General features: G+C 37.8%; 1 protein-coding gene across 4 annotated transcripts in view; it reads left to right on the top strand.

Moving 5' to 3' along the window:
- zc3h13 (zinc finger CCCH-type containing 13) overlaps window positions 1-22,638 on the top strand; it is a 48,509-nt gene that overhangs the window by 2,403 nt on the left and 23,468 nt on the right. Inside the window, exons 2-6 of one of the 4 annotated variants that reach the window (XM_008115453.3) lie at window positions 8,419-8,541; window positions 10,364-10,473; window positions 16,675-16,786; window positions 17,849-17,957; window positions 21,597-21,736. In XM_008115453.3, the coding sequence (XP_008113660.2) occupies window positions 8,425-8,541; window positions 10,364-10,473; window positions 16,675-16,786; window positions 17,849-17,957; window positions 21,597-21,736 (588 nt within the window). In that variant the 5' untranslated portion in view covers window positions 8,419-8,424. Of the gene's footprint in view, window positions 1-7,421; window positions 8,542-10,363; window positions 10,474-16,674; window positions 16,787-17,848; window positions 17,958-21,596; window positions 21,737-22,638 lie in introns of those variants that run through there. The other 3 variants (XM_008115446.3, XM_062958158.1, XM_062958160.1) reach the window with 3 other exon arrangements.

The raw sequence follows: 22,638 nt of genomic DNA, 5'->3' as shown, positions 1-22,638 counted from the left end.
TGTCTTTATAATTGTAAAAAAAAGGAATTGTGGGTGTTAATAATAATAATATAATAATAACTTTATTCTTATACCCCGCCCCATCTCCCCGAAGGGACTTGGGGCAGCTTACATGGGGCCATGCCCAGACACAACAATATAAAAGCAAATGCAAAACAATAATCAAATCAATCAACAATAAAGCATCAAGTTGAAGTTCAAAACACACGGAGGGTTGAAATTTGCCCATTATTTTTATTATTGTGTTGTTGAAGGCTTTCAACAACACATTATTATTATTATTATTATTATTATTATTATTGTATTGTTGTATGTTTTCCAGGCTGTATGGCCATGTTCCAGAAGTATTCTCTCCTGATGTTTCGCCCACATCTATGGCATGCATCCTCAGAGGTTGTGAGGTATGGAGAACCTCTGAGGATTCCTGCCATAGATGTGGGCAAAACGTCAGGAGAGAATACTTCTGGAACATGGCCATACAGCCCAGAAAACATACAACAACCCCATTATTATTATTATTATTATTATTATATTTATTTATAGCTCGCTTTTTCTCTCCATATGGAGACTCAAAGTGCCTCACAATTAAAACCATTGCAATACAACTTCAAATATACAAATATATAAGTATAAAACCCTATTGAACATTATTCAAAGCATATAAAATCACAGCAGCCCCTGGCAATTTTAAAAACTTTCTTCTTTAAAAGTCTGCCTGAATAAAAAGTTTAACCTGCCGCCTGAAGGATAGTAGGGAATGGGCTGTTCTGACTTCCCTGGGAAGAAGAGAGCTCCAGAGTTGAGGGCCAGCTACTGAGAGAGAAGGCCCACTCTCATGTTCCCATCAATTGAGCTTGAGATGGAGGTAGGACAGAGAGAAGGGCCTTTCCTGAAGATCTCAGGGCTCAGGCAGGTTTGTACAAGGGGATGCAGTCTGCCAAATAGCCTGGACTTGAACCGTGTAGCCTGGTCTATACTGTCATATAATCCAGTTCAAAGCAGATAAACTGGATTTTATATGGCAGTGTAGATGGAGCCTAAGACACACATTGTATTTCGAGATGGGGCGGAGGAGTGCACCTTAGAATCGAAGAAATAGGATATGTACATGCTGAGGATCGCTTGTCCAAAATCCATGTGATCAGGAGTCTTTTGGATTTTCAAACCTATTCACCCCCATTTGGAATACCTGTACAATAGACTCTCAGTTAATTGGAACTCAAGCAACAGGAACCAACCAGCAAAAAATTGAAAAAAATACCGTAATACTCAAAATAAAAAATAAAATATTTTTTAATTATTAAATTTTTAATTATAGCAAAATTAGTTTTTTATAATATATTGTTACATTAAGTTTGTCTTCATTTGCTTTTAGCTGCCATATTAATTATCAATATCAAGTCAATAGAGTTTGTGATCTGGTATAGTATTAGGTATTTCTGTTTTTAATACAGTAGAGTCTCACTTATCCAACATTCGCTTATCCAACGTTTTGGATTATCAATTAGTCAATTTTTTCAATACATCCTGATATTTTGGTGCTAAATTTGTAAATACAGTAATTACTACATAGCATTACTGCATATTGAACTACTTTTTCTATCAATTTTTTGTATAACATGATGTTTTGGTGCTTAATTTGTAAAATCATAACCTAATTTGATGTTTAATAGGCTTTTCCTTAATCCCTTTTTATTATCCAACATATTTGCTTATCCAACATTCTGCCAGCCCGTTTATGTTGGATAAGTGAGACTACTGTAGTAACTAAAGCCTTGATCATTTTTGTCGCTCTCTTCTGACAAGCTGGAATATGTCAAGAGGAGGGCAACTAAAACAATCAAGCATCTGGAGAACAAGCCCTATGAGGAGCATCTTAAAGACCTGGGCATGTTTAGCCTGCAGAAGAGAAGGCTGAGTGGAGACATGATGGCCATGTATAAATATGTAAGGGGAAGTTATAGGGAGGAGGGAGCAAGCTTATTTTCTGCTGCCCTGGAACCTAGGACATGTAACAATGGCTTCAAACTACAGGAAAGGAGATTCCACCTAAACATTAGGAAAACCTTCCTAACTGTGAGAGCTGTTCAGCAGTGGTGTGTGTTGGAGGCTCCTTTGGAGGCTTTTAAGCAGAGGCTGGATGGCCATTTGTCAGGTGTGTTTTTAATGCAATTTTCCTGCTTCTTGGCAGGGAGTTGGAGTGGATGGCCCATGAGGTCTCTTCCAATTCTATGATTCAATGAGAAACCACATCTGCGAATCCCCACAAGTGCTGATTAACTGACAGTCTACAGTAGTTTCCTCACATTTTCCCTAGAAACATATCCATCAAATAAGTGACATGCATATCCATCAAATAAATGCGAATTGAGTATTTATCCAAAATCCAAGAAATGTATTATGCAGATTTATGCAGATTATGCAGAAGTTAATTTTATATATAATAATCTTAATAATTTGCTCATGAAACAAGGCTTGTGTTCATTGAACTGTCAAAAAGCAAAGTTGTCACTATTTCAGTTACCAAGGCGGATAATTTCAGATTTTGGAGGATTATGGAACTTTGGATAAGAGATACTTAATCTGTACTCATCTCCATCCTCCCATGAAGAGGAGTTATCCACCACCTTTGATGATGATTCTGATGACGATGACAATGATGATTATATTTATGCATGCCCTGTTTATTTCCCTAAGCTTGGGATCCAAAGCAATTCACCATTTAAAAACTATACAGTAATTTCTTTTGGTGGCTTACAGAGCTTCATTGATCAGTTAAACATTTCATTATCATAATCTATTTGCAGAAAAGTGACATATTGTAGACTTTCATTTGTACAAGTTTTTTTGTGAACCAACACTTTTAGTTAGGTGACTTGGAGCACATGCAGAGTTCAAAAAGAGAAGTTGATGCCACCTTGAAATATGACCTTTTCCATTGCTCACAGCCAGGTTGGTGAATGTTTTGTCTAGGGTTGGTTTGGAGGTCTGAAAAAATAGTCTTCCAGTGCAGTTAAAGGAGATTTCACGTTCACAGTCAAAAGAAATATGTGTAGCATTGGTTCCATAATGTATGGGAGGACACAGTAAAAAAGTATATGCTTGGTTGCATAGATTAACTCATAGAAATGTGAAATAGATGCCTAGAATCTAAACTGACTTTGACTTCAAGCTCCCAAAGAGCTTTCAAAGGAAAGCACCTCTCTGGGAATATTCACATTATAAACGTAATTGATACTTAAGTGTCATAACTTTCCCTAAGACTTCTGGGTATTGTATTTTGGAAGTGTTAAGAATTATTAGATCATTACTACTGCTTTCACTCCTATCCAATTTCGGTTACCAGTATATATATATATTTTAAAAAATATTGTGTATTTTCAGATGCATTTTAAAATGTTGGTGTGTGAATCAGTTTGGAGGTGTGTCCCCCAAAAACTGCGTATACCCTTTAGCAGCTAATAGTAACTATGGAAATTATTTGAAGGCTATGTAAATGTATTTGCATGGAAGAAAAACATTACATTAGGGGTTATAAATTCCTTCTTAAATTATAATATTTGTAAGGAGTTCAAATTTCTATCCCTGCTCAGCAATACTTAAGAGAGTTGCAAACCTCACTTAGTTTCTCTTGTAATTTCATTATTCTTATCTACTATTGGAATCTTTAATCATGTTACGTGTGTACAGTATACAGTTTTTGGGGACATGTCGTATGTGTTTCTATGCACCCTCTCAAAAAACAAAGAGGTGGCATCTTTGCTGAGAAGTATATAAAATTTAGGCCCATGTTTCCTGATCAATATGATAGGAAACCTACAGGGCTGGGTTATGTTAGCTGCATTAAAGTGAGAGTTCAGTGGGATAAAATGGATACATCTGTCATGGATATGCCATTTATGCAGAAATACAGTTGAGCCTTTGTGCATAGTCATTTACTTTGAATTGCAGGTTAGTGCAGATAAAAACTATAGAAGATGTTCCTTTTCACAAGAGTATCCATGAGCAAATATTTTAACAATAGTACTTTTCTAATTTTAGTTAGAAAGGCAACAGGATGCTTGGAAAGATTAAGGTGTAGTAACCCCTTTGTTAAATTGGCATTTCTGGAAAACATTTCCAATTAAATTATCAAACTGCTAAAAGTGTGCCATCTGAATATATGTCTCCTTGCATTCACTATCCCTTAGTCTTCTCCATTTTATAGTGTTACAAAATGGAATTAATAATGGTTTTATTAGGAATGTTATCACTAGATATACACAACATACACAACATTGTGAGGTACAAAATATTCTTCTCCTGTATGATTTTTAACAACTTTTTCTGATAAGCTAGTGGAGCTTTAAAAAAACCTGCATTATATCTTTTTATTACCTCAATGAAAGTATTAATGTTTTATGGGTTATGAATGTTGTAACATTTTGGTCATTTATATAACTTTTGTGGAGCAAACACACTGAATGCAACATGTGTCAGTTTGTTATAGGTTACTTAACTTTTTCAATATGTGCAAAAATATTTTGAAAGAAAGAAATCATCACTATCTTCACTAAAAGCCTCAAACTAGTGTTGCTTGTTATAGCATCAGCGCCACCTCTAAAGCTTGAATCTAGATTTACCTGGCAGTGCAGCACCAATGCAGCAAAGTTTCCTTGTCTGTCTATTGTTCTCCCAGTCTTCAGAGCTGTCCCAAATTAATTTCCAGGGGATTCCCCCATTTCCTTGTTGTACCAGCAGAACACTGTTATCAGATATTGTGAAGTACATCTTAGAGCAATGGTTCTCAGCCTGTGGATCTCCAGGTGTTTTGGCCCACAGCTCCCAGAAATCCCAGCCAGTTTACCTGCTGTTAGGATTTCTGGGAGTTGAAGGCCAAAACATCTGGGGACCCACAGGTTGAAAACCACTGTCTTAGAAGAATCCAAAAGCCTTACATGAATGGATGGTAGCAGGATTTCAGTGTTGGACTACTACACCTTGAATTATTCTCAGGCTGCAGAGAATATTACACACAGGTAACACCTAGCTTGACAAGAGTACATACAAAAGGAATCTCGGAGTCTTAGTAGATTACAAACTGAACATGAATCAACAGTGTGATGCGGCATCTTAAAAATCCAATGCAATCATAGGTTTCATCGACAAGAGTGTAGTGTCTAGACCAGTGATTCCCAAAGTGGGCGCTCCTGTCCCCCAGTGGGCGCTGGAGCGATTCAGGGGGGCAGTGATGGCACCTATTAGGGGCCAGAGGAGGGGTGGGGCCTCTTCCCAAGGAGCGGAGCTAGAGGAGTGGGGTGGCTTCTTCCCAAGACAGGACTGAGAATCTATACCTCTCCTGAGGGGCTTGTTGGGACACAGGGTGGAGCTAGGGAAGGGGGTGGAGCCTCCTTCCAAGAGCCTGAGATAGGACTGAGCCTCTATACCTCTCCTGAGAGGCCTTTTAGGACTAAAGGGCGGGGCTAGGGTGGGGGCGGGGCCTCTTCCCAAGAACGCGAGACAGGGCTGAGCCTCTGTATACCTCCCCTGAGGCTCTTGTTAGAACACGGGGGCGGGGTATAGAGGTCCAGCCCCGTCAGGCACTTGGGAAGATGCCACGCCCCCTCCTCTAGCCCCACCTCTTGTGTCCTGGCAGGCGCCACAGGACAGGGATAGAAGCTCAACCCTGCCTCAGAGCTCGTAGCTCCGCCCATCCCAGTCCTGGCTGCCCATTTGTGGCCCCGCTCACCTCCCCTCGCAGCCCTGCATCTTGGACTAGGGGAGAGGCTCAGCCCCGCCCTCTTGAGCAGGAGCCATGTCCACCCCTCTAAGCCACACACCCCCTTTCCAGGGGGCGCTGGGTAGTATTTTTTCTGGAAAGGGGGCGGTAGGACAAATACGTTTGGGAACCACTGGTTTAGACCAGTGGTTCTCAACCTGTAGTAGGCCAAACCTGTAGTAGGCCAAAACACCTGGAGACAACTCCCAAAATCCCAGCCAGTTTACCAGCTGTTAGGATTCCTGGGAGTTGAAGGCCAAAGCATCTGGAGATGCACCGGTTGAGAAGCACTGGTCTAGACTGAGGGAAGTAGTACCATATTTCACTGCATAATAGTCACATTTTTCCTTTTTCTTCTTCAAAAAAGAAGTTAGCGACTATAATGTGATGAAATATGGTAGTCCCACTCTATTCTGCTTTGTTCAGACCTCATCTGGGCACCACATTTCAAGAAGGATGTTGACAAGATGGAAGGTATCCAGAGGAAGGTGACCAAAATAGTAAGTAGCCTCGAAACCAGTATCCCACAAGACATGGCTTAGGGGGTGAGGTATGTTTAGTCTGTAGAAGAGATGTAAAGTGGTAACATGATAGCCATATTTAAATATTTGAAAGGATGTCATATTTAAAATGGACCAAACACGTTTTAGTCAACTATTTTCTACTCGTATTACTTGTTAAAGAGCAACCACATTTTAATCCTTGCTCTCAACAGATACATTCAGACATCACTGCAGGGTTTCTAAGCATGATCATCCTTTGGGTAACAGCAGTTGTATCCATGGGGGCTTATCTAATTAAAACACCACATCACTTTTAAAGATCTCTTACTGAAATCCCTAGGTTGTGCTACATACTAAAATGTTTGGAGTCTGGAATTGTTTGTATTTTGGATCTGGTAATGAAGTTTGTTGGATCTGGTAAACAGTTAAGCCTTTTATATAAATAAATTGTGCTCACTTGTGGGCACATATAAAGCACTTTCCAAGCCTAGGAATCTGTAGCTTCTAAACTATCAGTAAACAATAAAAGCTTTCTGCTACCTCTGATGGAATGTGTTGCGGAAACTGAATGAAATCCAATTCTGTCTGTGTGGCAGGTACCAGTCAAATAGTTCCACCCTTCTATGCAGTCTTCCATGTTATCCCAAGTCTGCCCTGGCAATTGAAATTTTGCAGTATGCAGAGGACTGCATATAGGCAGAAAGGAATATGATATTGTGTAAAGAGCTGCCTGTTTGTATGGCATTGAATGCAGTCCTTTATTTTTTAAAACACTGAGAAAATAAAGGTGATAGGGAACAAACGTTACATTAGGTCATCTCTAGTGACAAAAACATTACATAGAAAGTGTCATGTTGAGCCTGAGATGTTTTGTTCTCTCCCTGTACCCTTCTGGAAAAGAGATTGTTTGCATAAACTGTCCAGTGTATTGCTCAGATTGGTTATGCTAGCAGGTGGATCATTTTGAGAACTGTGCTTCCCACTAGTCTTTCCCTACCTTGTGATTATCTGTATAAATGTTCTATTTGTATGCTGTATTCAAATGTTCATATTTAAGCCTATAAAATAAAAAGCTTTACTTTGAAAATGTGCAGTTATACAAAAGAGCATATAGAATAAGACTAAAATATAAAATAGTTTGTAGAACATTATCTTCATTTGTGGAAAAAAAACTTTCTTTGGTCTTATTTAATGCTTGAGTATAAGCGTTGACCCTGAGAATGCAAATGCTATTTACCTTAATTACATAAATCAAAAGAATATTTTTATTGGGGAATGACCTAAGTTGCATAGGGCAATAGTTCAAAACATACTTCTTTCAAGTAGCTACTGAACAATGCTTGCAGCATACATCTAAGTTTACATTATTTTATGCTTTTGGTTTGTATTTTTGTTTTTGGCTGGGAACTGGCATTCTGTCTCCATAGTTTATTCCCTGACAGCGGATTTCCCAAATCAGAGATTAATGTATTGAAGATTGAGAAATGTATCACCTCTTTTTATGAGCAAAGTAGACTGAACAAACCTTCTCAAGAAGATTGAGCAGCCATTTTGAACAGTGGCAGAGAAGTCATGAGAGGATGTAGTGAGAAGGATCCTATTCCAGTGGAGATTTTATTTGTGCAGTTCCTTTTGCAAACTTTTGCTCATTTGGTATTTAAGAGATTCCCTCATTCTCTGGAGTTGATTTCTGGGAAGTCTTAGTGGGCTTTAAACCATGTAGACAGGAAGAGAAGGATTAGTAGAATGAACCACTTTCACTGCTTGTTACAACCCTGATTTCTTTGGTATGTGCTTCCATGAGAACGTCTGCCTAAAATGCCACAGTTGTACTTATAGTTGGTATATTTAGTTTTCTGAAAGAAAAGAAACAATTGTTTTAGGTCTGCTTTTGATGCTTCATAGATGTGAAATTGAGTCTGTAGCTAAGGGTTGTAAGGAAGCCAAACCAAGACATAGATGTGTGCTGTGATTTTGGTGCTCTTATTGGTATGAAATACATTAAAAACTTTTTAAGCCAAGTCCTGTGTATGTTATTGCATTAATTTTTGTAGAAGCTCCTGAACATTAATACCATTTCTTTTTCCTATGAGTTCAGTTGCAATAGCTCAACTTGAGAATTTTACAGTGTTGCCTTTTTTTTTTTGGTTGAAGTAGTACAAAATGTCAAAAATTAGAAGGAAGGTCACAGTGGAAAATACCAAGACCATATCTGATAGCACATCCAGAAGACCCAGTGTATTTGAAAGACTTGGACCCAGCACTGGAAGTACTGCTGAGGTGAGTCGAATCTTTGCTCTTAATTTAGCTGTTTGAGTCAGATGTGAAGGGAATGTTTTCATTTTTGGTCAGTGGAGGGGTGGAGCCAGCTGGTGTGGGAAGGCTCTCTGTCAAAAGGCAGGACCAAGAAACTATCTTCCATTTCTGCCCTAAAATGAGAACATCCCCTACCTAGTTTTGGCTCTACCGTCACAAGGAGAATTAGGTTATCTTGGTTATTTCTAGATACTCAAGAGGGAAGAAAAGTAAGAATAAAAAGCCTCACAGGCTTTGTGGGAATTCAGGATACTTATGAAGGCTTTCATTCTCAATTTGGTAACTCATGGACTGTTGTAGTTTGGAACAGTTCAGTGTCATCAAGGGGGTAAAGTGGAGCATTCAAGAATTCAGTGTTTCTGTCTAGATAAAGCCAAGAGCACTATATTCAAACTAGCTCTCTATCCAATACAAATTTATCCCGGGCAGAATTCATAGACGATGTTTGTATGGGCAACATTATTTGGACTAGAAATTGAATTTTCCTTAGGTGTGATAGAGAGATACATGAGAGATTTATGACTGACAGCTTTGTATAGTAGCATTTTTGTTGTTGTCTTGCCTTGGGCAAATGGCTTGGCTTAATGGCTGGACCCATTTTATGCAGTAATATTTTTTTTTGCAGGCACTCTTGTTGTAGTGTGCTTTATTCACTTTTGTTCATAGAATGGTCTTAAGTTTGTAGACAAATCTTGAAGGGTGGAATCAGAATCATAGAGTTGGAAGAGACCACATGAGCCATCTGGTCCAATCCTCTGCCAAAGTTGTTAATGTAGGATCCTTCTTTAAGCGTAATACGAGGGCTATCCAGAAAGTTCATGACGTTTTGGAATTAAAAATAAACAAAGTATAGGAGAAAACGTTTACCATATTCAGTTGAAAGCCAGACCCAAATACTAGTTCTCACCATAGTCCCCACTGAAATCTAGGTAGTTATCATAGTGATAAAAGTGTTTGAAAAGCCCTCCCCCACCCAAGATTCCCGCCTGGCTTGCGTCCTGAACCAGGCTGGCTTCCCTTCTCTTAGCTGACAAATGGTGCGCTCAGCTTTCCGCACGATCTTCCTCGATCGCTCTTTTGTTTTGCAGATGCTTGCAAGGAAGGTTTTTTGGGACAGGAAAGGTGTGCTTCTTGCAAAACCTTAGAAGAGCACCTTCTTTGCAAGTGGGGACTATGGTGAGAACTAGTATTTGGGTCTGGCTTTCAAATGAATATGGTAAATGTTTTCTCCTATACTTTGTTTATTTTTAATTCCAAAACATCATGAACTTTCTGGATAACCCTCGTAGATGACCTTCTGTTCTTTTCCAGCTCTGATTCCCTGATCTCTGTTGTTATTATTTGGGACTAAATATGTGGGTTGTTTTTTTTTTACAAAACAGATCGTAGTTTGTGGGGTATGACATTCACATGAATGAGCTATTTAGTTCTTATACCTTCAAATGTAACATACAGTACTTTTACTGAGGAGAAGGGATAGGCACTAAAAATTCTCATGTGTATTTTTCACATCTCCAGTTCATCTTGATGTATGTTTATTGTGTATCAAGATGAAGTGAAGCTTGATTCTTACATAGTGGGGAAGATAAAGAGATAGTAGTTGTTCAGGCAAACAGGTACTGAAATGTCTTGTGTTATCCAACCTTGCTTGCAGGAAGCACTGATGAATCTAGGACTATTGATTTTCACTCCATTACTGTTGGGTGGGAATATTTGTGGTGTGTCTTTTCACACATAGAACTTCCAAAATTAGTCTGAAATTCACCCAGTAATGTCTGTCTCTTAGACACAGTGCCGTAACTGGCTGAAGACTGGCAACTGCCTCTATGGGAACACATGTAGATTCGTACATGGCCCTTCACCACGAGGTAAAGGCTTTAGCAGCAGTTACAGAAGGTAAATGAAGAATTCAGCTTTATATTCACATGCTTGCAAAAGCTGTTTTCTTGTAGTCTTATTTTAACTTACATTTCAGTAATGTGGCTTATTAAAATTACAATTTGCGTGTAACTTCAGAGTAATGAAATGTTCTAGTTGCATTTTAATTTCTATTTGAACAGTTTTACCTATTCTCAAAAAGGAAGTGAAGTCAGAATAAATGGATTGTTGTATAATATTTTTACAGCTTTTGTTTTGCTCAATTCTGTCTTGCAGCTACATAAGAGAGCATGAAACATCTCAGCCTTACAACCTCACCACTAGCAGTATGATTAGCTGGATAATCTAATTATTCACTGTGCTCTCACAACACAGCAAACCTTCATAATTGTCTGCAATAAAAAAACAAAGTTAAAAATAGTACCTAAAATGAGAACATGATTTTGATTTGTAACTCATGACAAACCATTTATTTTCTCTAAAATAGATTAAATCTCTGACATACGTATTTAATTTACATTTAAGATTGAATACTGCGCAGTTCAAGATTCTGTACAAGAGGATTGCTGTGCAGTGGGTCATAACCTTGAGATTAAACATGTATAGGATTGTATGGTTAACTTGCTGAAAAATGCTAGATAGGCTCATGATATTTTCAGAAAATTAGTTTTTATTACCTTTAAGAAGCACAAAATGTGAAGGTAAGCTGTGATGTGAAGCATGTTTCTAATTTTCTCTTGCGCATGGATTTGCAAGTGTGACCTGATTTTGCTTTACAAATCTAAATTTGTTGATTCCATAGTATAAAATGTAACCAACAGAACACAGCCACTGCATAGCTATTATATGAACTTGTCAAATTGCCTTATACCAGTTGAGACTATTCCTTTATCTAGTCTGATATTCTTAACATTGACTAGACTGAAGGTGTCAGCCAGGACAAAAAGAGAAACTCAAAAATAGAAAAAATGTGTTAAGACTTTTTGTAGTTAAAGTCGAGACTATGACCAACAAGAGAGAAGTATGTGCATGCCCCGGTGAATCCTGCTGTTTGAAGAAATATGAAAAATGCTGTTTACAAAATAAACATAAAACTTACAAGATGAACAAAAAGTCACCCATGGAAACAGAAAGACTGTGCAGCTGTGTGGAGGATGGGGAAGGGAAAGGAACAAGGAATGACAAATAGTTTGCCAACCTCACAAGATGTGATTAAGCTAAAATTTCAGAGGGGCTAGTAGAAGGAGAAGAGGAGATGAGGTGGAGGGAAAAAACTGCCTTAGTAAACAGGAGCTAAACACAGCTGGGTTAGGGGTGCAGAAGAAATGGTGGGAGCAAGAATAAGAAAAAAGAATTGTAAATGGGCAAAGCACCTTATGTAGGTGTAGAAGCAACGAGGAGAGGGTTGAGGAGGAATGCTGGTTGCCAGAAGGGCAAATATGTAGAGCAGTGGAGAGACAAAATGATGCGAAATGAGAGATAAATGAAAAAGCAGAGGCCTAAAATTAATTCATATTTGGAAGAAAGGAAAATGTTAGACAGAAATTAATTCTTGTATGGGATGTAAAATTGACTGGGATGTATAGTTCACCTGCAATCTCATTCTGAACCCCACCAATGATGGACCTGGAACTAATTTGGCACACAGATCCAACATGGCCAACTTTGCATACTAGAGGGTTTTGGGTGTGATTGACCTTGACATCCAGAAGTTATAGTTCGCCCGTATTCAGAGAATACTGAAACCATCTAAAGAGGGATCTGGACCAAACTTGGCACACAAATTCAACATGGCCAACTGGGAACATTGGTGGACTTGGGAAGTGATTGACCTTAATCTTTGGGAGTTATAGTTCCCCTGTATCCTGTGAGCCCTCTGAACCCCACAAAAGATGGATCAGGACCAAACTTGGCACACATATCCAATACTGCCAACTTTTCATACTGGTGGACTTTGGGGTGATTGCCCTGGGAATCTGGGAGTTGTAGTTCATCTACACTGAACCCAGCAGATGACGGATCTGGACCAAATTTGGCACACAGACCCAACATGGCCAACTGTGAATACTAGATGAGTTTGGAGAGGATTGACTCAAGATTTTTGGGAATTGTAGTTCACCCGCATGCACTTTCTAATGGGAGCATTCATAAAAAACAAAAGCAAAGACTCAGTTTTTTTCTAAGATATAGTGTAACATATGACCAAACCTAATATCCAATATTGCCTAATATCCAAAAACAAACAAGGCCCTTTAAAAATAGCCCGGGCACCACCGGGTTCCCAGTCTTTTCTTTACCAGATGATTGTATGTGAAATAATTGTTGCAGAAATTAAGCATCTTCGGTTATGGTTGGTACTTTAATGACTATTGTTCTGGTCAGGATCACTGTGTTCTTGATGTGTAGCAATTTTAGTTAATGATTGAAATCAGTAAGTCAGTCAGCAATTAAAATCATTAATTCAAGTTTCAGTCCTACACCTGTCCAGAAGTAAAACACATCTAACTCAGTGTGCATTTCTTCTGCATAGGTGTGTATAGGATTGCACTGAAAAGCTAATTGTTCCATATTGTGATTCATGTATTTCATTTGCATTTTCAGACAGGGCATGAAGTAATAGGGATTTTGAAATGACTGGATTTTGTTCTCTCTGTGATTATGGAAATAATATCTATTCTTGGTATAGATTGTTATATCTTCTCTAGCATGAATGTATTAACATACTATACCATAATCAAATTAGGCATTTTGTGAAGCATGTGGTCTTGTTTTTCACAGATATTCAAGGGAAAGAGAATAGATTGAGAAAGTTTGGGGCTCTGTAGATAATGTTGGTCTCCAGCCAGCCAGCATGGCCAGTGTGTAGAATGACGGAAATTGTACTCTACTAACATACAGAGAAATTGCCATATATACTCATGTATAAGTCAACTTCAAATAAGACAAGGGCAGGTTTTGAGAACAAGATACTAGATTATAATATGACCTGTGGATATGTCAAGGACCAACGCCTTCCTTTCCCCACCCAAGCATTCAAAAAGGGCAGAAATGGCGCCATGCTGGGGAGAGTAGAGAAGGTTAGTGCTTCTTTAGTTTGTCGCAGGATAGGCTAAATTATTGCTTTTCACAACTCTATTTCTTTTTTGATATGAGTTAAGATACAGTACTCTCATTGATTTTTGGATGTCAACTTTGACTAAAATTTCTAGACTTCTACATGAGTATATTGGGGGGGGGAGAGGTTGGGTAAGTTTTCAACTCCCGTGTAGGACATCTCATCAGTCAGTGTGTTTCAAGAGAGCTGTCATCCTCCTAACCAGACAGATATTTGACAAAAGTAGACATTATTCCAAAAACAATTTTTTAAGGGGAATCGAATTGATTTTTCAACCATCAATTATTCTTGAAGCTCAGAAAATCATGCTTTTTAGTTTTGAATTCATCTTGACATTTAAACATTTTTGAATATGGAAAATAAAAATGTTACAGCTATATCATTTTTGTGACTTAGTTTATTATTTTCCTACTAGAACTGTGGAAAGAATACTGAGGTTTAAATGTAAGAGAGAAAAGCATGATGCTTATTGGCTAAAATGCAGAATTTGTTTTGGGCTACTTTCCAGACATATTTTTGCGACTTCTGTGTATTGTGAAATTTCTGTTGACTTTAATCTTTGTATTCTCAAAATTTAAGGCATTGTGTAACTCTTTGGAGTTTTTGGTTGAGCTAAATTGAATAATATCAAAACAAGAGCATATTTCAAATATTTTAAAAATAATCTTCACTGTTAAGATAAAACAGTAAGGTGTGTGTGTGTGTAGTGAATTTGTAATTTAGATTTGAATCAAGAACCTACCTTTTCTGCAGTATATTTGGGTACCTGACTACAATAGTTTGTTGAGAAATAGATTCTGGTGTCCTAAAAAAAGAATGGCAGCTAATATTTTTATATCATCCAGTAACATACTGAGTTTGCTGCTGTGTGTATATTAACAGCATCCAATCCCTGGTTCCAGTGACCTTGTAGTAAATCTGTATATTTGTAAGACACCTCTTTGCCATGTTCCCTTTTGATATTTGTAGATATGCTGTTAAAGTGTCCATCTTCAAAATTAATATCCAAAAATTTTGTCAGTGGCACAAAAAAAGAGAAAACTTGGAAATTGTCCCGAGCTTATAACTAAATCCACCAAATAAATTCAGAAATACTTTTACTTTTGTTCTTAAGTGTATTGCACTCCTCTCTCAAAATATCCCCTGCTTTTGAATATAGGGAGTCATTCTGTGTTAGATGGGGTTACACTAAAAACAAATGCATGTTATATGCTGGTTTGGAATCTGAGATTTGTCTTCCTAAGCTAATAATTCATCCACACAGGTCTGCTTCACTTTCATATAAATAAGGTGGGGGGGATGTTTTGTAGCTAACCTGGAGTGAAGCAGTATTGACACATACTGCCTCAAGATTAGACCTCAGAACTTTATCCAGTTCTGGAAAATGTAATAATAATATATAATATTACCACCTTCAATTGTTCAGAAAGCTACTTTAGGCATTCCCAACATTTGTGCTAGTCCAGCAGCATTTTTATTTTTTACCTTTGAATACTAGACAGTCGTATATCACCTCTGAAAACTAAACATTGAAAATGCTTTAGTCTCATTATCAGTATCATGTTCCATAATTTCAAATTTCTGGAAAGCGATTCTTGGTGAAACAACTAAACTTCTTCTTGATGGATAAGGGAACTTAAGTCTTCAGTAGTGACCTTAAATGTCTGCTTCTAATGGTTTAAATTTTTAATTATTGCAAGTTGAAAGATTGATCCTTTGGTTGTTAAACAGCAGTGTCTGAATAAAGCTTGGCATAGTCTAGCTTTGGAAACAGGAAGTTAACTGACAAGGAAGAGAAGTCATGCTGGTTACTGGATTTTGTTATTGTTTTTAATTTAGTCATACTTTCCTCACTTAAATAAGGCATTCATTTATGCTTAGCCTTACTTAGAAATTTAAGAATCAGTCTGGTTTTCTATAAACATAATTTATTTTCATTTGCCTTTTCTTGTGGCCAAATTGGATTAAAGCTACTAAAATAAAGTATTTCAAAATGATGAGATGTCAATTTGCAGTTGAACATAATAACCTTATATCTTAGCTTATCATGTACAGATTGAGTATGCTTTATTTCAAATGCTTGAAACCAGAATTGTTTTGGATTTTTTCCAGTGTTTGAAATACCCATATTTACATATATGCACATACAGTAGAGTCTCACTTATCCAACATTCGCTTATCCAACGTTCTGGATTATCCAACACACTTTGGTAGTCAATGTTTTCAATTCATCGTGATATTTTGGTTCTAAATTCGTAAATACAATAATTACTACGTAGCATTACTGCGTATTAAACTACTTTTTCTGTCAAATTTGTTGTATAACATGATGTTTTGGTGCTTAATTTGTAAAATCATAACGTAATTTTATGTTTAATAGGCTTTTCCTTAATCCCTCTTTATTATCCAACATATTCTCTTATCCAACGTTCTGCCGGCCCGTTTATGTTGGATAAGTGAGACTCTACTGTAATATGTTATCTTGGAAATGGAAATCAAATCTAAATAAGAAGTTCATTAATGTTTCATATACACCTTATACACATAATCTGAAGGTAATTTTATACACTATATTCTTAATGTGTATAAAACATAGCCTACGTTCATTGAACTATCAGAAATAAGAGGTATCACTATTTCGGCCACCCATGTGGACAATTTTGGAGTATTTTGGATTTGAGAATTCCAGATGAGGAATGCTCAACCTTATATATGGTTTAATGTGAGTGAATAACTCTTGCACAAGAATAGCCATGCAAAGATGTAATTAATATCTAGTTTCTTTGCTGTCTTTTTTGTAGTGAGCTGGGGCTTTGATAGTATGGCTAGTAGCTTAGATTGTTTTTGCTATTGTTAAACAATAGATAAAATTGTTTGGTAAAACTTCTTCAACCTGGATAGATTCAACTGCACTTTAGAAGGTTTGAGAATACGTGTTCTCTGCTATTCATTTGTGTAACATGAGTGGAGGTATGTTAATCATGTAGAAAATAGGAATATTGACAAACAATCTTAAGAGTAAAAATTCCAAGCTACAATACTATAAAATGCAAGTTTAAAAAAATTGTAAATGTAGCTATTTTTTTTTTTTTTACTTTGTACAGGTCACCAGAAAGGCCTACAGGGGATCTTCGAGAAAGAATGAAGAATAAGAGACAAGATATTGAAACAGAACCACAGAAACATAATACAGAAGAACAGTCTTCCCCTGCGAGGGTAAGAATGGGTCTTTTCCAAGATTACTGTAATAGCAGTAGAATAAAGGTTGCTTTTTTCAACATACAGCAAATGGATTCAACTTTGCTGCTCTATGAGTAGATGGTCTTCTTGAGTTTGTGGAGAGAATTAGAAAAGTAAAGACTCCCTGTTGGAGGAATGAGTGAAGAAATTGACTTTTGCCATCCTCTTATTCTCATCATCAGCCTCTGATGGCACCTCTCACACTATTGGTAGTTTTCTAAATATCCCAGAACCACTTTTTGGGGGAGTATAGCAGGGAGGGAGAAATGCCTAAAAGTTGCCATCTCCTTTATTCCCTCCAGCATGAGCAGAACTTCACTGAGCACAAAATTTGGATCCCATCCAGTGTCTTAAATCTAGTTACGTAAAACATGCTTAGAATAGGCTGACCAGGGTTCAAGTAGTTCTGCATGCCAAAGTAGCTCTGTGCATTTTGCAGTTGTACGCAAACACTCTCCTCCCTCCCCATAGACCATAGTAAATACTTTTTGAAACAGTAGGAAGTTTAAAAAACAGTCTGCACAAAACACTTCAGATGAGAGAAAAGTCCTGTTGAGTGTCTATGGAGTAGCTGTTAGTTAATCTTACTTGGCTTTCCAAGTAAGACAGGATGCAGAAGCCAGCCTTTAAAGTTAGGATTTAGTACAGTTCTCTGTGTTTTGATGAAAAAGAAAAGTGGCTTTTGAAATGTAATCAGAAACTTTAAAACTTACTTTCTAACACATAGTGGAGAGGGACTGCACAATCTCAAGTCATGCACCAGCTATACCCAAGCATATCTGAATCAGGCCTTTCTCTTTTTTGACTATTCATTGTAGGTATCTTTTGATATGTACTGAAAGGAGAGGTATATTTTATGAATCTTTGAAATGTCATTCCTGTTGATTTTCAATATCTGAAACTGAATTACGGGCATTAATGTTTCCTCTAATAAGCTAATAAACTTGGGCTGGTATAAAATTGCTAAATGCCATCTGTTTCCAACGTCTACTTTTAAAAAGCAACTAACTTCACTTTGTCTTCCTTTTTGCTGTGTAGAAAGAGTCCTCAAGAGGAAGGCACAGGGGGAAGGAAGATATTAAAATTACAAAGGAGAGGACTCCAGAAAGCGAAGAAGAAAATCCTGAGTGGGAGACAAATAGAGACGGTAAGTGAAGTAGGGTGCTAGAATCAAAATGCAAAAAAGGGGAAAATTTTGAACTACAAAGGGGGATAAGTGTGCATTCTGTAGTATTGCCTACCACAGGAGGTATATTTTTCGTTCATGGCTACTGTAGTTTAAATTTTCAAATAAAGAAGCAGTCTAAATAAGATCAAATGTGTGGTACTCAAGAAATGCTAATCGCATTGTGTAGTTTTAGAATTTCTCTTAAAAATCTAAATAAGTTCCATAGTTGTTCTTTAGTTACCTTATTTGGAGAAATGGTCATTGGTTCTGGGTAACTGATTGTTTTAATTTGCAAACCCATGAATAATCAAATTACCAAAGTGATACTGGCCAGTGTGGGTGACTGACTATACTTTTCCTCTAGTGGTATGGATTTATAGATCCAAAATAATCTTGTATTTAATTAATATAATTTAAAAATTTAATCTGTGATATGTCTACAACACAGGGTCCACATCAACCTGTCCTTCACTCTTAGTGAGACCATGAGGGCACACAAATATTTGCTCTATATAGCACTTGGTACACAAGGTTCTTCCAATGTCAAATAGAATGTCGTTTTGCACTGCTATTTATACATTGGTTTTCTCTTTGGATTTAAAGGTGTGTGAATGTAACAGTACAGATCTGCTGAACCAGATCTTTGGTCCCTTTATTCTACCAACCTAAGCCCTGTTGATTTTTCAATAAAATCATACCAGATATGTCTGTAAGATTGGCATTATCTTATTTGATAGTAGTATTCTGTGACCTTGCCAAAAGCCCTTCCCAAACCATACTTACCAAGCCTGCCTTTGTTGAAGATGCTGGGGTTTCAATATAGGACTTTATACATCAAAGATATGTGCCGAGGCTCCAATGAGTTTCTTATAGAGGTGAAATTAGTGGTAGTTTGTGAAGCCATCCAGCCACAACACATTGTTCATCTGAATCTGCAGCATGATTCATGTACTGGGAAAGTGAACGCCTCAATACAGCAAATGGGGAAAATACACAGACCAATTAGATATGATCTCACAAATATTCCCAGTGAATATGCAGTGGAGGTGAAGAATAGATTTCAGGGACTAGATTTAATAAATAGAATCCCAGAAGAACTATGGACAGAAGTCCACAACATTGTTCAGGAGGCAGCAACAAAGTACGTCTCAAAGAAAAAGAAAACCAAGAAGGCAAGGTGGTTGTCTGTTGAGACACTCGAAGTAGCCCAAGAAAGAAGGAAGGTGAAAGGAAACAGCGATAGGGGGAGATATACCCAACTAAATGCACAATTCCAGAGGTTAGCCAGGAGAGACAAGGAACTATTTTTGAACAAGCAATGCATGGACGTGGAAGAAGACAATAGGATAGGAAGGACAAGAGATCTCTTCCAGAAAATCAGAAACATTGGAGGCAAATTTCAGGCAAAAATGGGCATGATCAAAAAAAGATGGCAGGGACCTAACAGGAGCTGAAGAGATCAAGAATAGGTGGCGAGAATATACAGAAGATCTGTATAGGAAGAATAATATAGAGGATAGCTTTGACAGTGTGGTGAGTGAATTAGAACCAGACATCCTGAGGAGTGAGGTTGAATGGGCCTTAAGAAGCATTGCTAACAACAAGGCAGCAGGAGATGACGGGATCCCAGCTGAGCTGTTTAAAATCTTTGAAGGTGATGCTGTCAAGGTGATGCATACCATATGCCAGCAAATATGGAAAACACAAGATTGGCCATCAGATTGGAAAAAATCAATTTATATCCCCATACCAAAAAAAGGGAAACACTAAAGAATGCTCAAACTTCTGTACAGTGGCACTTATTTCCCATGCCAGTAAGGTAATGCTCAAGATCTTGCAAGGCAGACTCCAGCAATACATGGAGCGAGAGTTTCCAGATGTCCAAGCTGGGTTCAGAAAAGGCAGAGGAACAAGAGACCAAATTGCCAATATCCGCTGGATAATGGAGGAAGCCAGGGAGTTTCAGAAAAACATCTACTTCTGCTTTATTGACTATTCTAAAGCCTTCGACTGTGTGGATCATAATAAACTGTGGCATATTCTTGGTGGTATGGGGATGCCAAGTCACCTTGTCTGTCTCCTGAGAAATCTGTATAAACACCAAGTAGCCACAGTAAGAACAGACCACGGAACAACAGACTGGTTCAAGATTGGGAAAGGAGTGCGGCAGGGCTGCATACTTTCACCCTCCCTATTCAACTTGTACGCAGAACACATCATGCGACATGCGGGGCTTGAGGAATCCAAGGCCGGAGTTAAAATTGCTGGAAGAAACATTAACAACCTTAGGTATGCAGATGATACCACTCTGATGGCCGAAAGCGAGGAGGAGCTGAGGAGCCTTATCACCAAGGTGAAAGAAGAAAGTGCAAAAGCTGGATTGCAGTTAAACGTCAAGAAAACCAAGATCATGGCAACTACACCTATTGATAACTGGCAAATAGAGGGAGAAAACGTGGAGGCAGTGACAGACTTTATATTTCTAGGCGCGAAGATCACTGCAGATGCAGACTGCAGCCAGGAAATCAGAAGACGTTTACTTCTTGGGAGGAGAGCAATGGCCAACCTTGACAAAATAGTGAAGAGCAGAGACATCACACTGGCAACGAAGGTCCGCATAGTCAATGCAATGGTATTCCCCATAGTAACCTATGGATGCGAGAGCTGGACCATACGGAAGGCTGAGCGAAAGAAGATAGACGCTTTTGAACTTGGTGCTGGAGGAAAATCCTAAGAGTGCCTTGGACTGTCCGTAGTTGTTCACACAGCCATCTCAACTTCCCTAGGTTTGGGCAGTCTGGGAATGGGGTGACACTTACTTTCCCTTGTTATTTTGGCCTTAGCAGCCAGAGTTTCACTCGTGTAGTGAAACTAGTTAGAGCCACAAGGTTTATAAGAGAAGAGAGTGATTCTTTCTTTTGCCCCTCTCTTCTTTCACATTGTTTTGTCCCTTCGGCTATCATTACTACAGGGTCCAGTTTTATGTCCAGTTAAGTTTTATGTCTGGTAGGTACTGTTAAGGCCAGAACTTTATGATATCTGGGGGATAGGGGAAAACTATAGATGGTGAGAGAAGTAAAACAGTTGGCAAGAGTGAAGATTTCAGAGGGATTAGCACTACAGAAGCCAATAATGTGGCAAACAACAATCCATGTAATGCTAGTCCAGTAGGCTCTTTAGCATACTGCTGGAGTGCTTGGAAGCAGACAAATACTATAGTAAAGACAACCCTAATTTCTTGTTTTGCTCCCCCTTCCTCAGTCCTGACTCTCCTCCCTCTCTCCCATGTATCTTCTTCCCCAGGAATTTAAATATATCCAGGTGTTACTATAATGTAGTGACCAAAATGTCAGACTTAGATGGGTTTGTTGAAAGGATAGAAGTGGAGCAAAGAACAATGTATGCTGTCTTGAACCACTTGGAAAAATTATGGTATAAAAATGAAATAGTGTAAAATAGATTCCGGGGTACAGTAAATTTGAGCAGTTCTGTTACTGAATAATCTCCAAGAAATATATTTTTTATTTTTATTTTTAGCAGTGTTAATCAGTCTGAATTTTTGTCTATTATATTAGTCATCATACCTGGTCCCCACCCCTTCTTATTTCATAAATTAAGATTCTGATAACGGAGACGTTAACTACGATTATGACCACGAACTTTCTCTGGAAATGAAACGCCAGAAGATCCAGAGAGAGTTAATGAAGCTTGAAGAGGAAAACATGGAGAAAAGGGAAGAAATAGTAATTAAAAAGGAGGTTTGTATCTTGGAAATAAACTTCAGCTAGCCAGTTAAAGTTAAGAATTAATAATCCACATCCTATAGGTACTATTTGTTTGTCTGCTGCCTTTACTTAAGCCACAAAAATGGTGTCACAGCAAATACTCTTTGTCCCTTCTCACCCCCTTCACTTCAAATGTATTAAAATTTGACTTGCTTTTAATGGTGCTTGCATTTTAGTGGCTCTATTTGAAATATTTTGCAAGAACCTATTCATTGTAGTTTCGGACTGGTGGCCTTTCATGAGCAAACAATTTTAACAGAAAACAAAATAGGATTTATTCCATGGTAGACCTTTCATTCACACTGATCTATATAGCTATTCATTAGTCATTGGCACTTTGTAGCATTAGGAGGTGGCACTTTCTTTCATATCATGTAGAAGGTGTGTCTGGTTTCTTCACATGTATCACCCAATATGTCAACGTTTTTGGAAGAGCAAGTCTACCAATATGAAGGCAGTAACAGAAATGTTCTACTTTTATGTCCAAGCCATTAGATCCAAATGAAAACAATTCTATTTACCTTTACTTTGTTAGTAAGTAATTTTTCATACAAAGTAGTTTTTCCCAGTTTGAATTGGAGTGCCCATTGTCACAATGCTTCTGCTCTTCTTCTTGCTTTGAAATCTCACTATCCAGCTTCAGTGTTGTTAGCTCCGCTTTGTGTTACTTTTCAGCACCTAAGATGGGTTTACTTTGGTTTACAAGTGATTTTTTAAAACTTGGTTTATAAATGGTTTTTTTTTTTCAGACCAAATGATTTTGCCATTTTGAATTGGAGTTTCTGTTGTAACAGTCTATCCTCTCTCCTTACTACTTTGAAACCTCACTTTCCAACTTTAGGCTTCACTTTATCTTACATTTTAGCAGTTAAGGT

This window comes from Anolis carolinensis, chromosome 1 (assembly GCF_035594765.1).
Source record: "Anolis carolinensis isolate JA03-04 chromosome 1, rAnoCar3.1.pri, whole genome shotgun sequence".
Lineage (NCBI taxonomy): Eukaryota > Metazoa > Chordata > Lepidosauria > Squamata > Dactyloidae > Anolis > Anolis carolinensis.
Note: the sequence above shows the minus strand (reverse complement) of the source record. Positions and strands in the feature narration are given on the sequence as shown.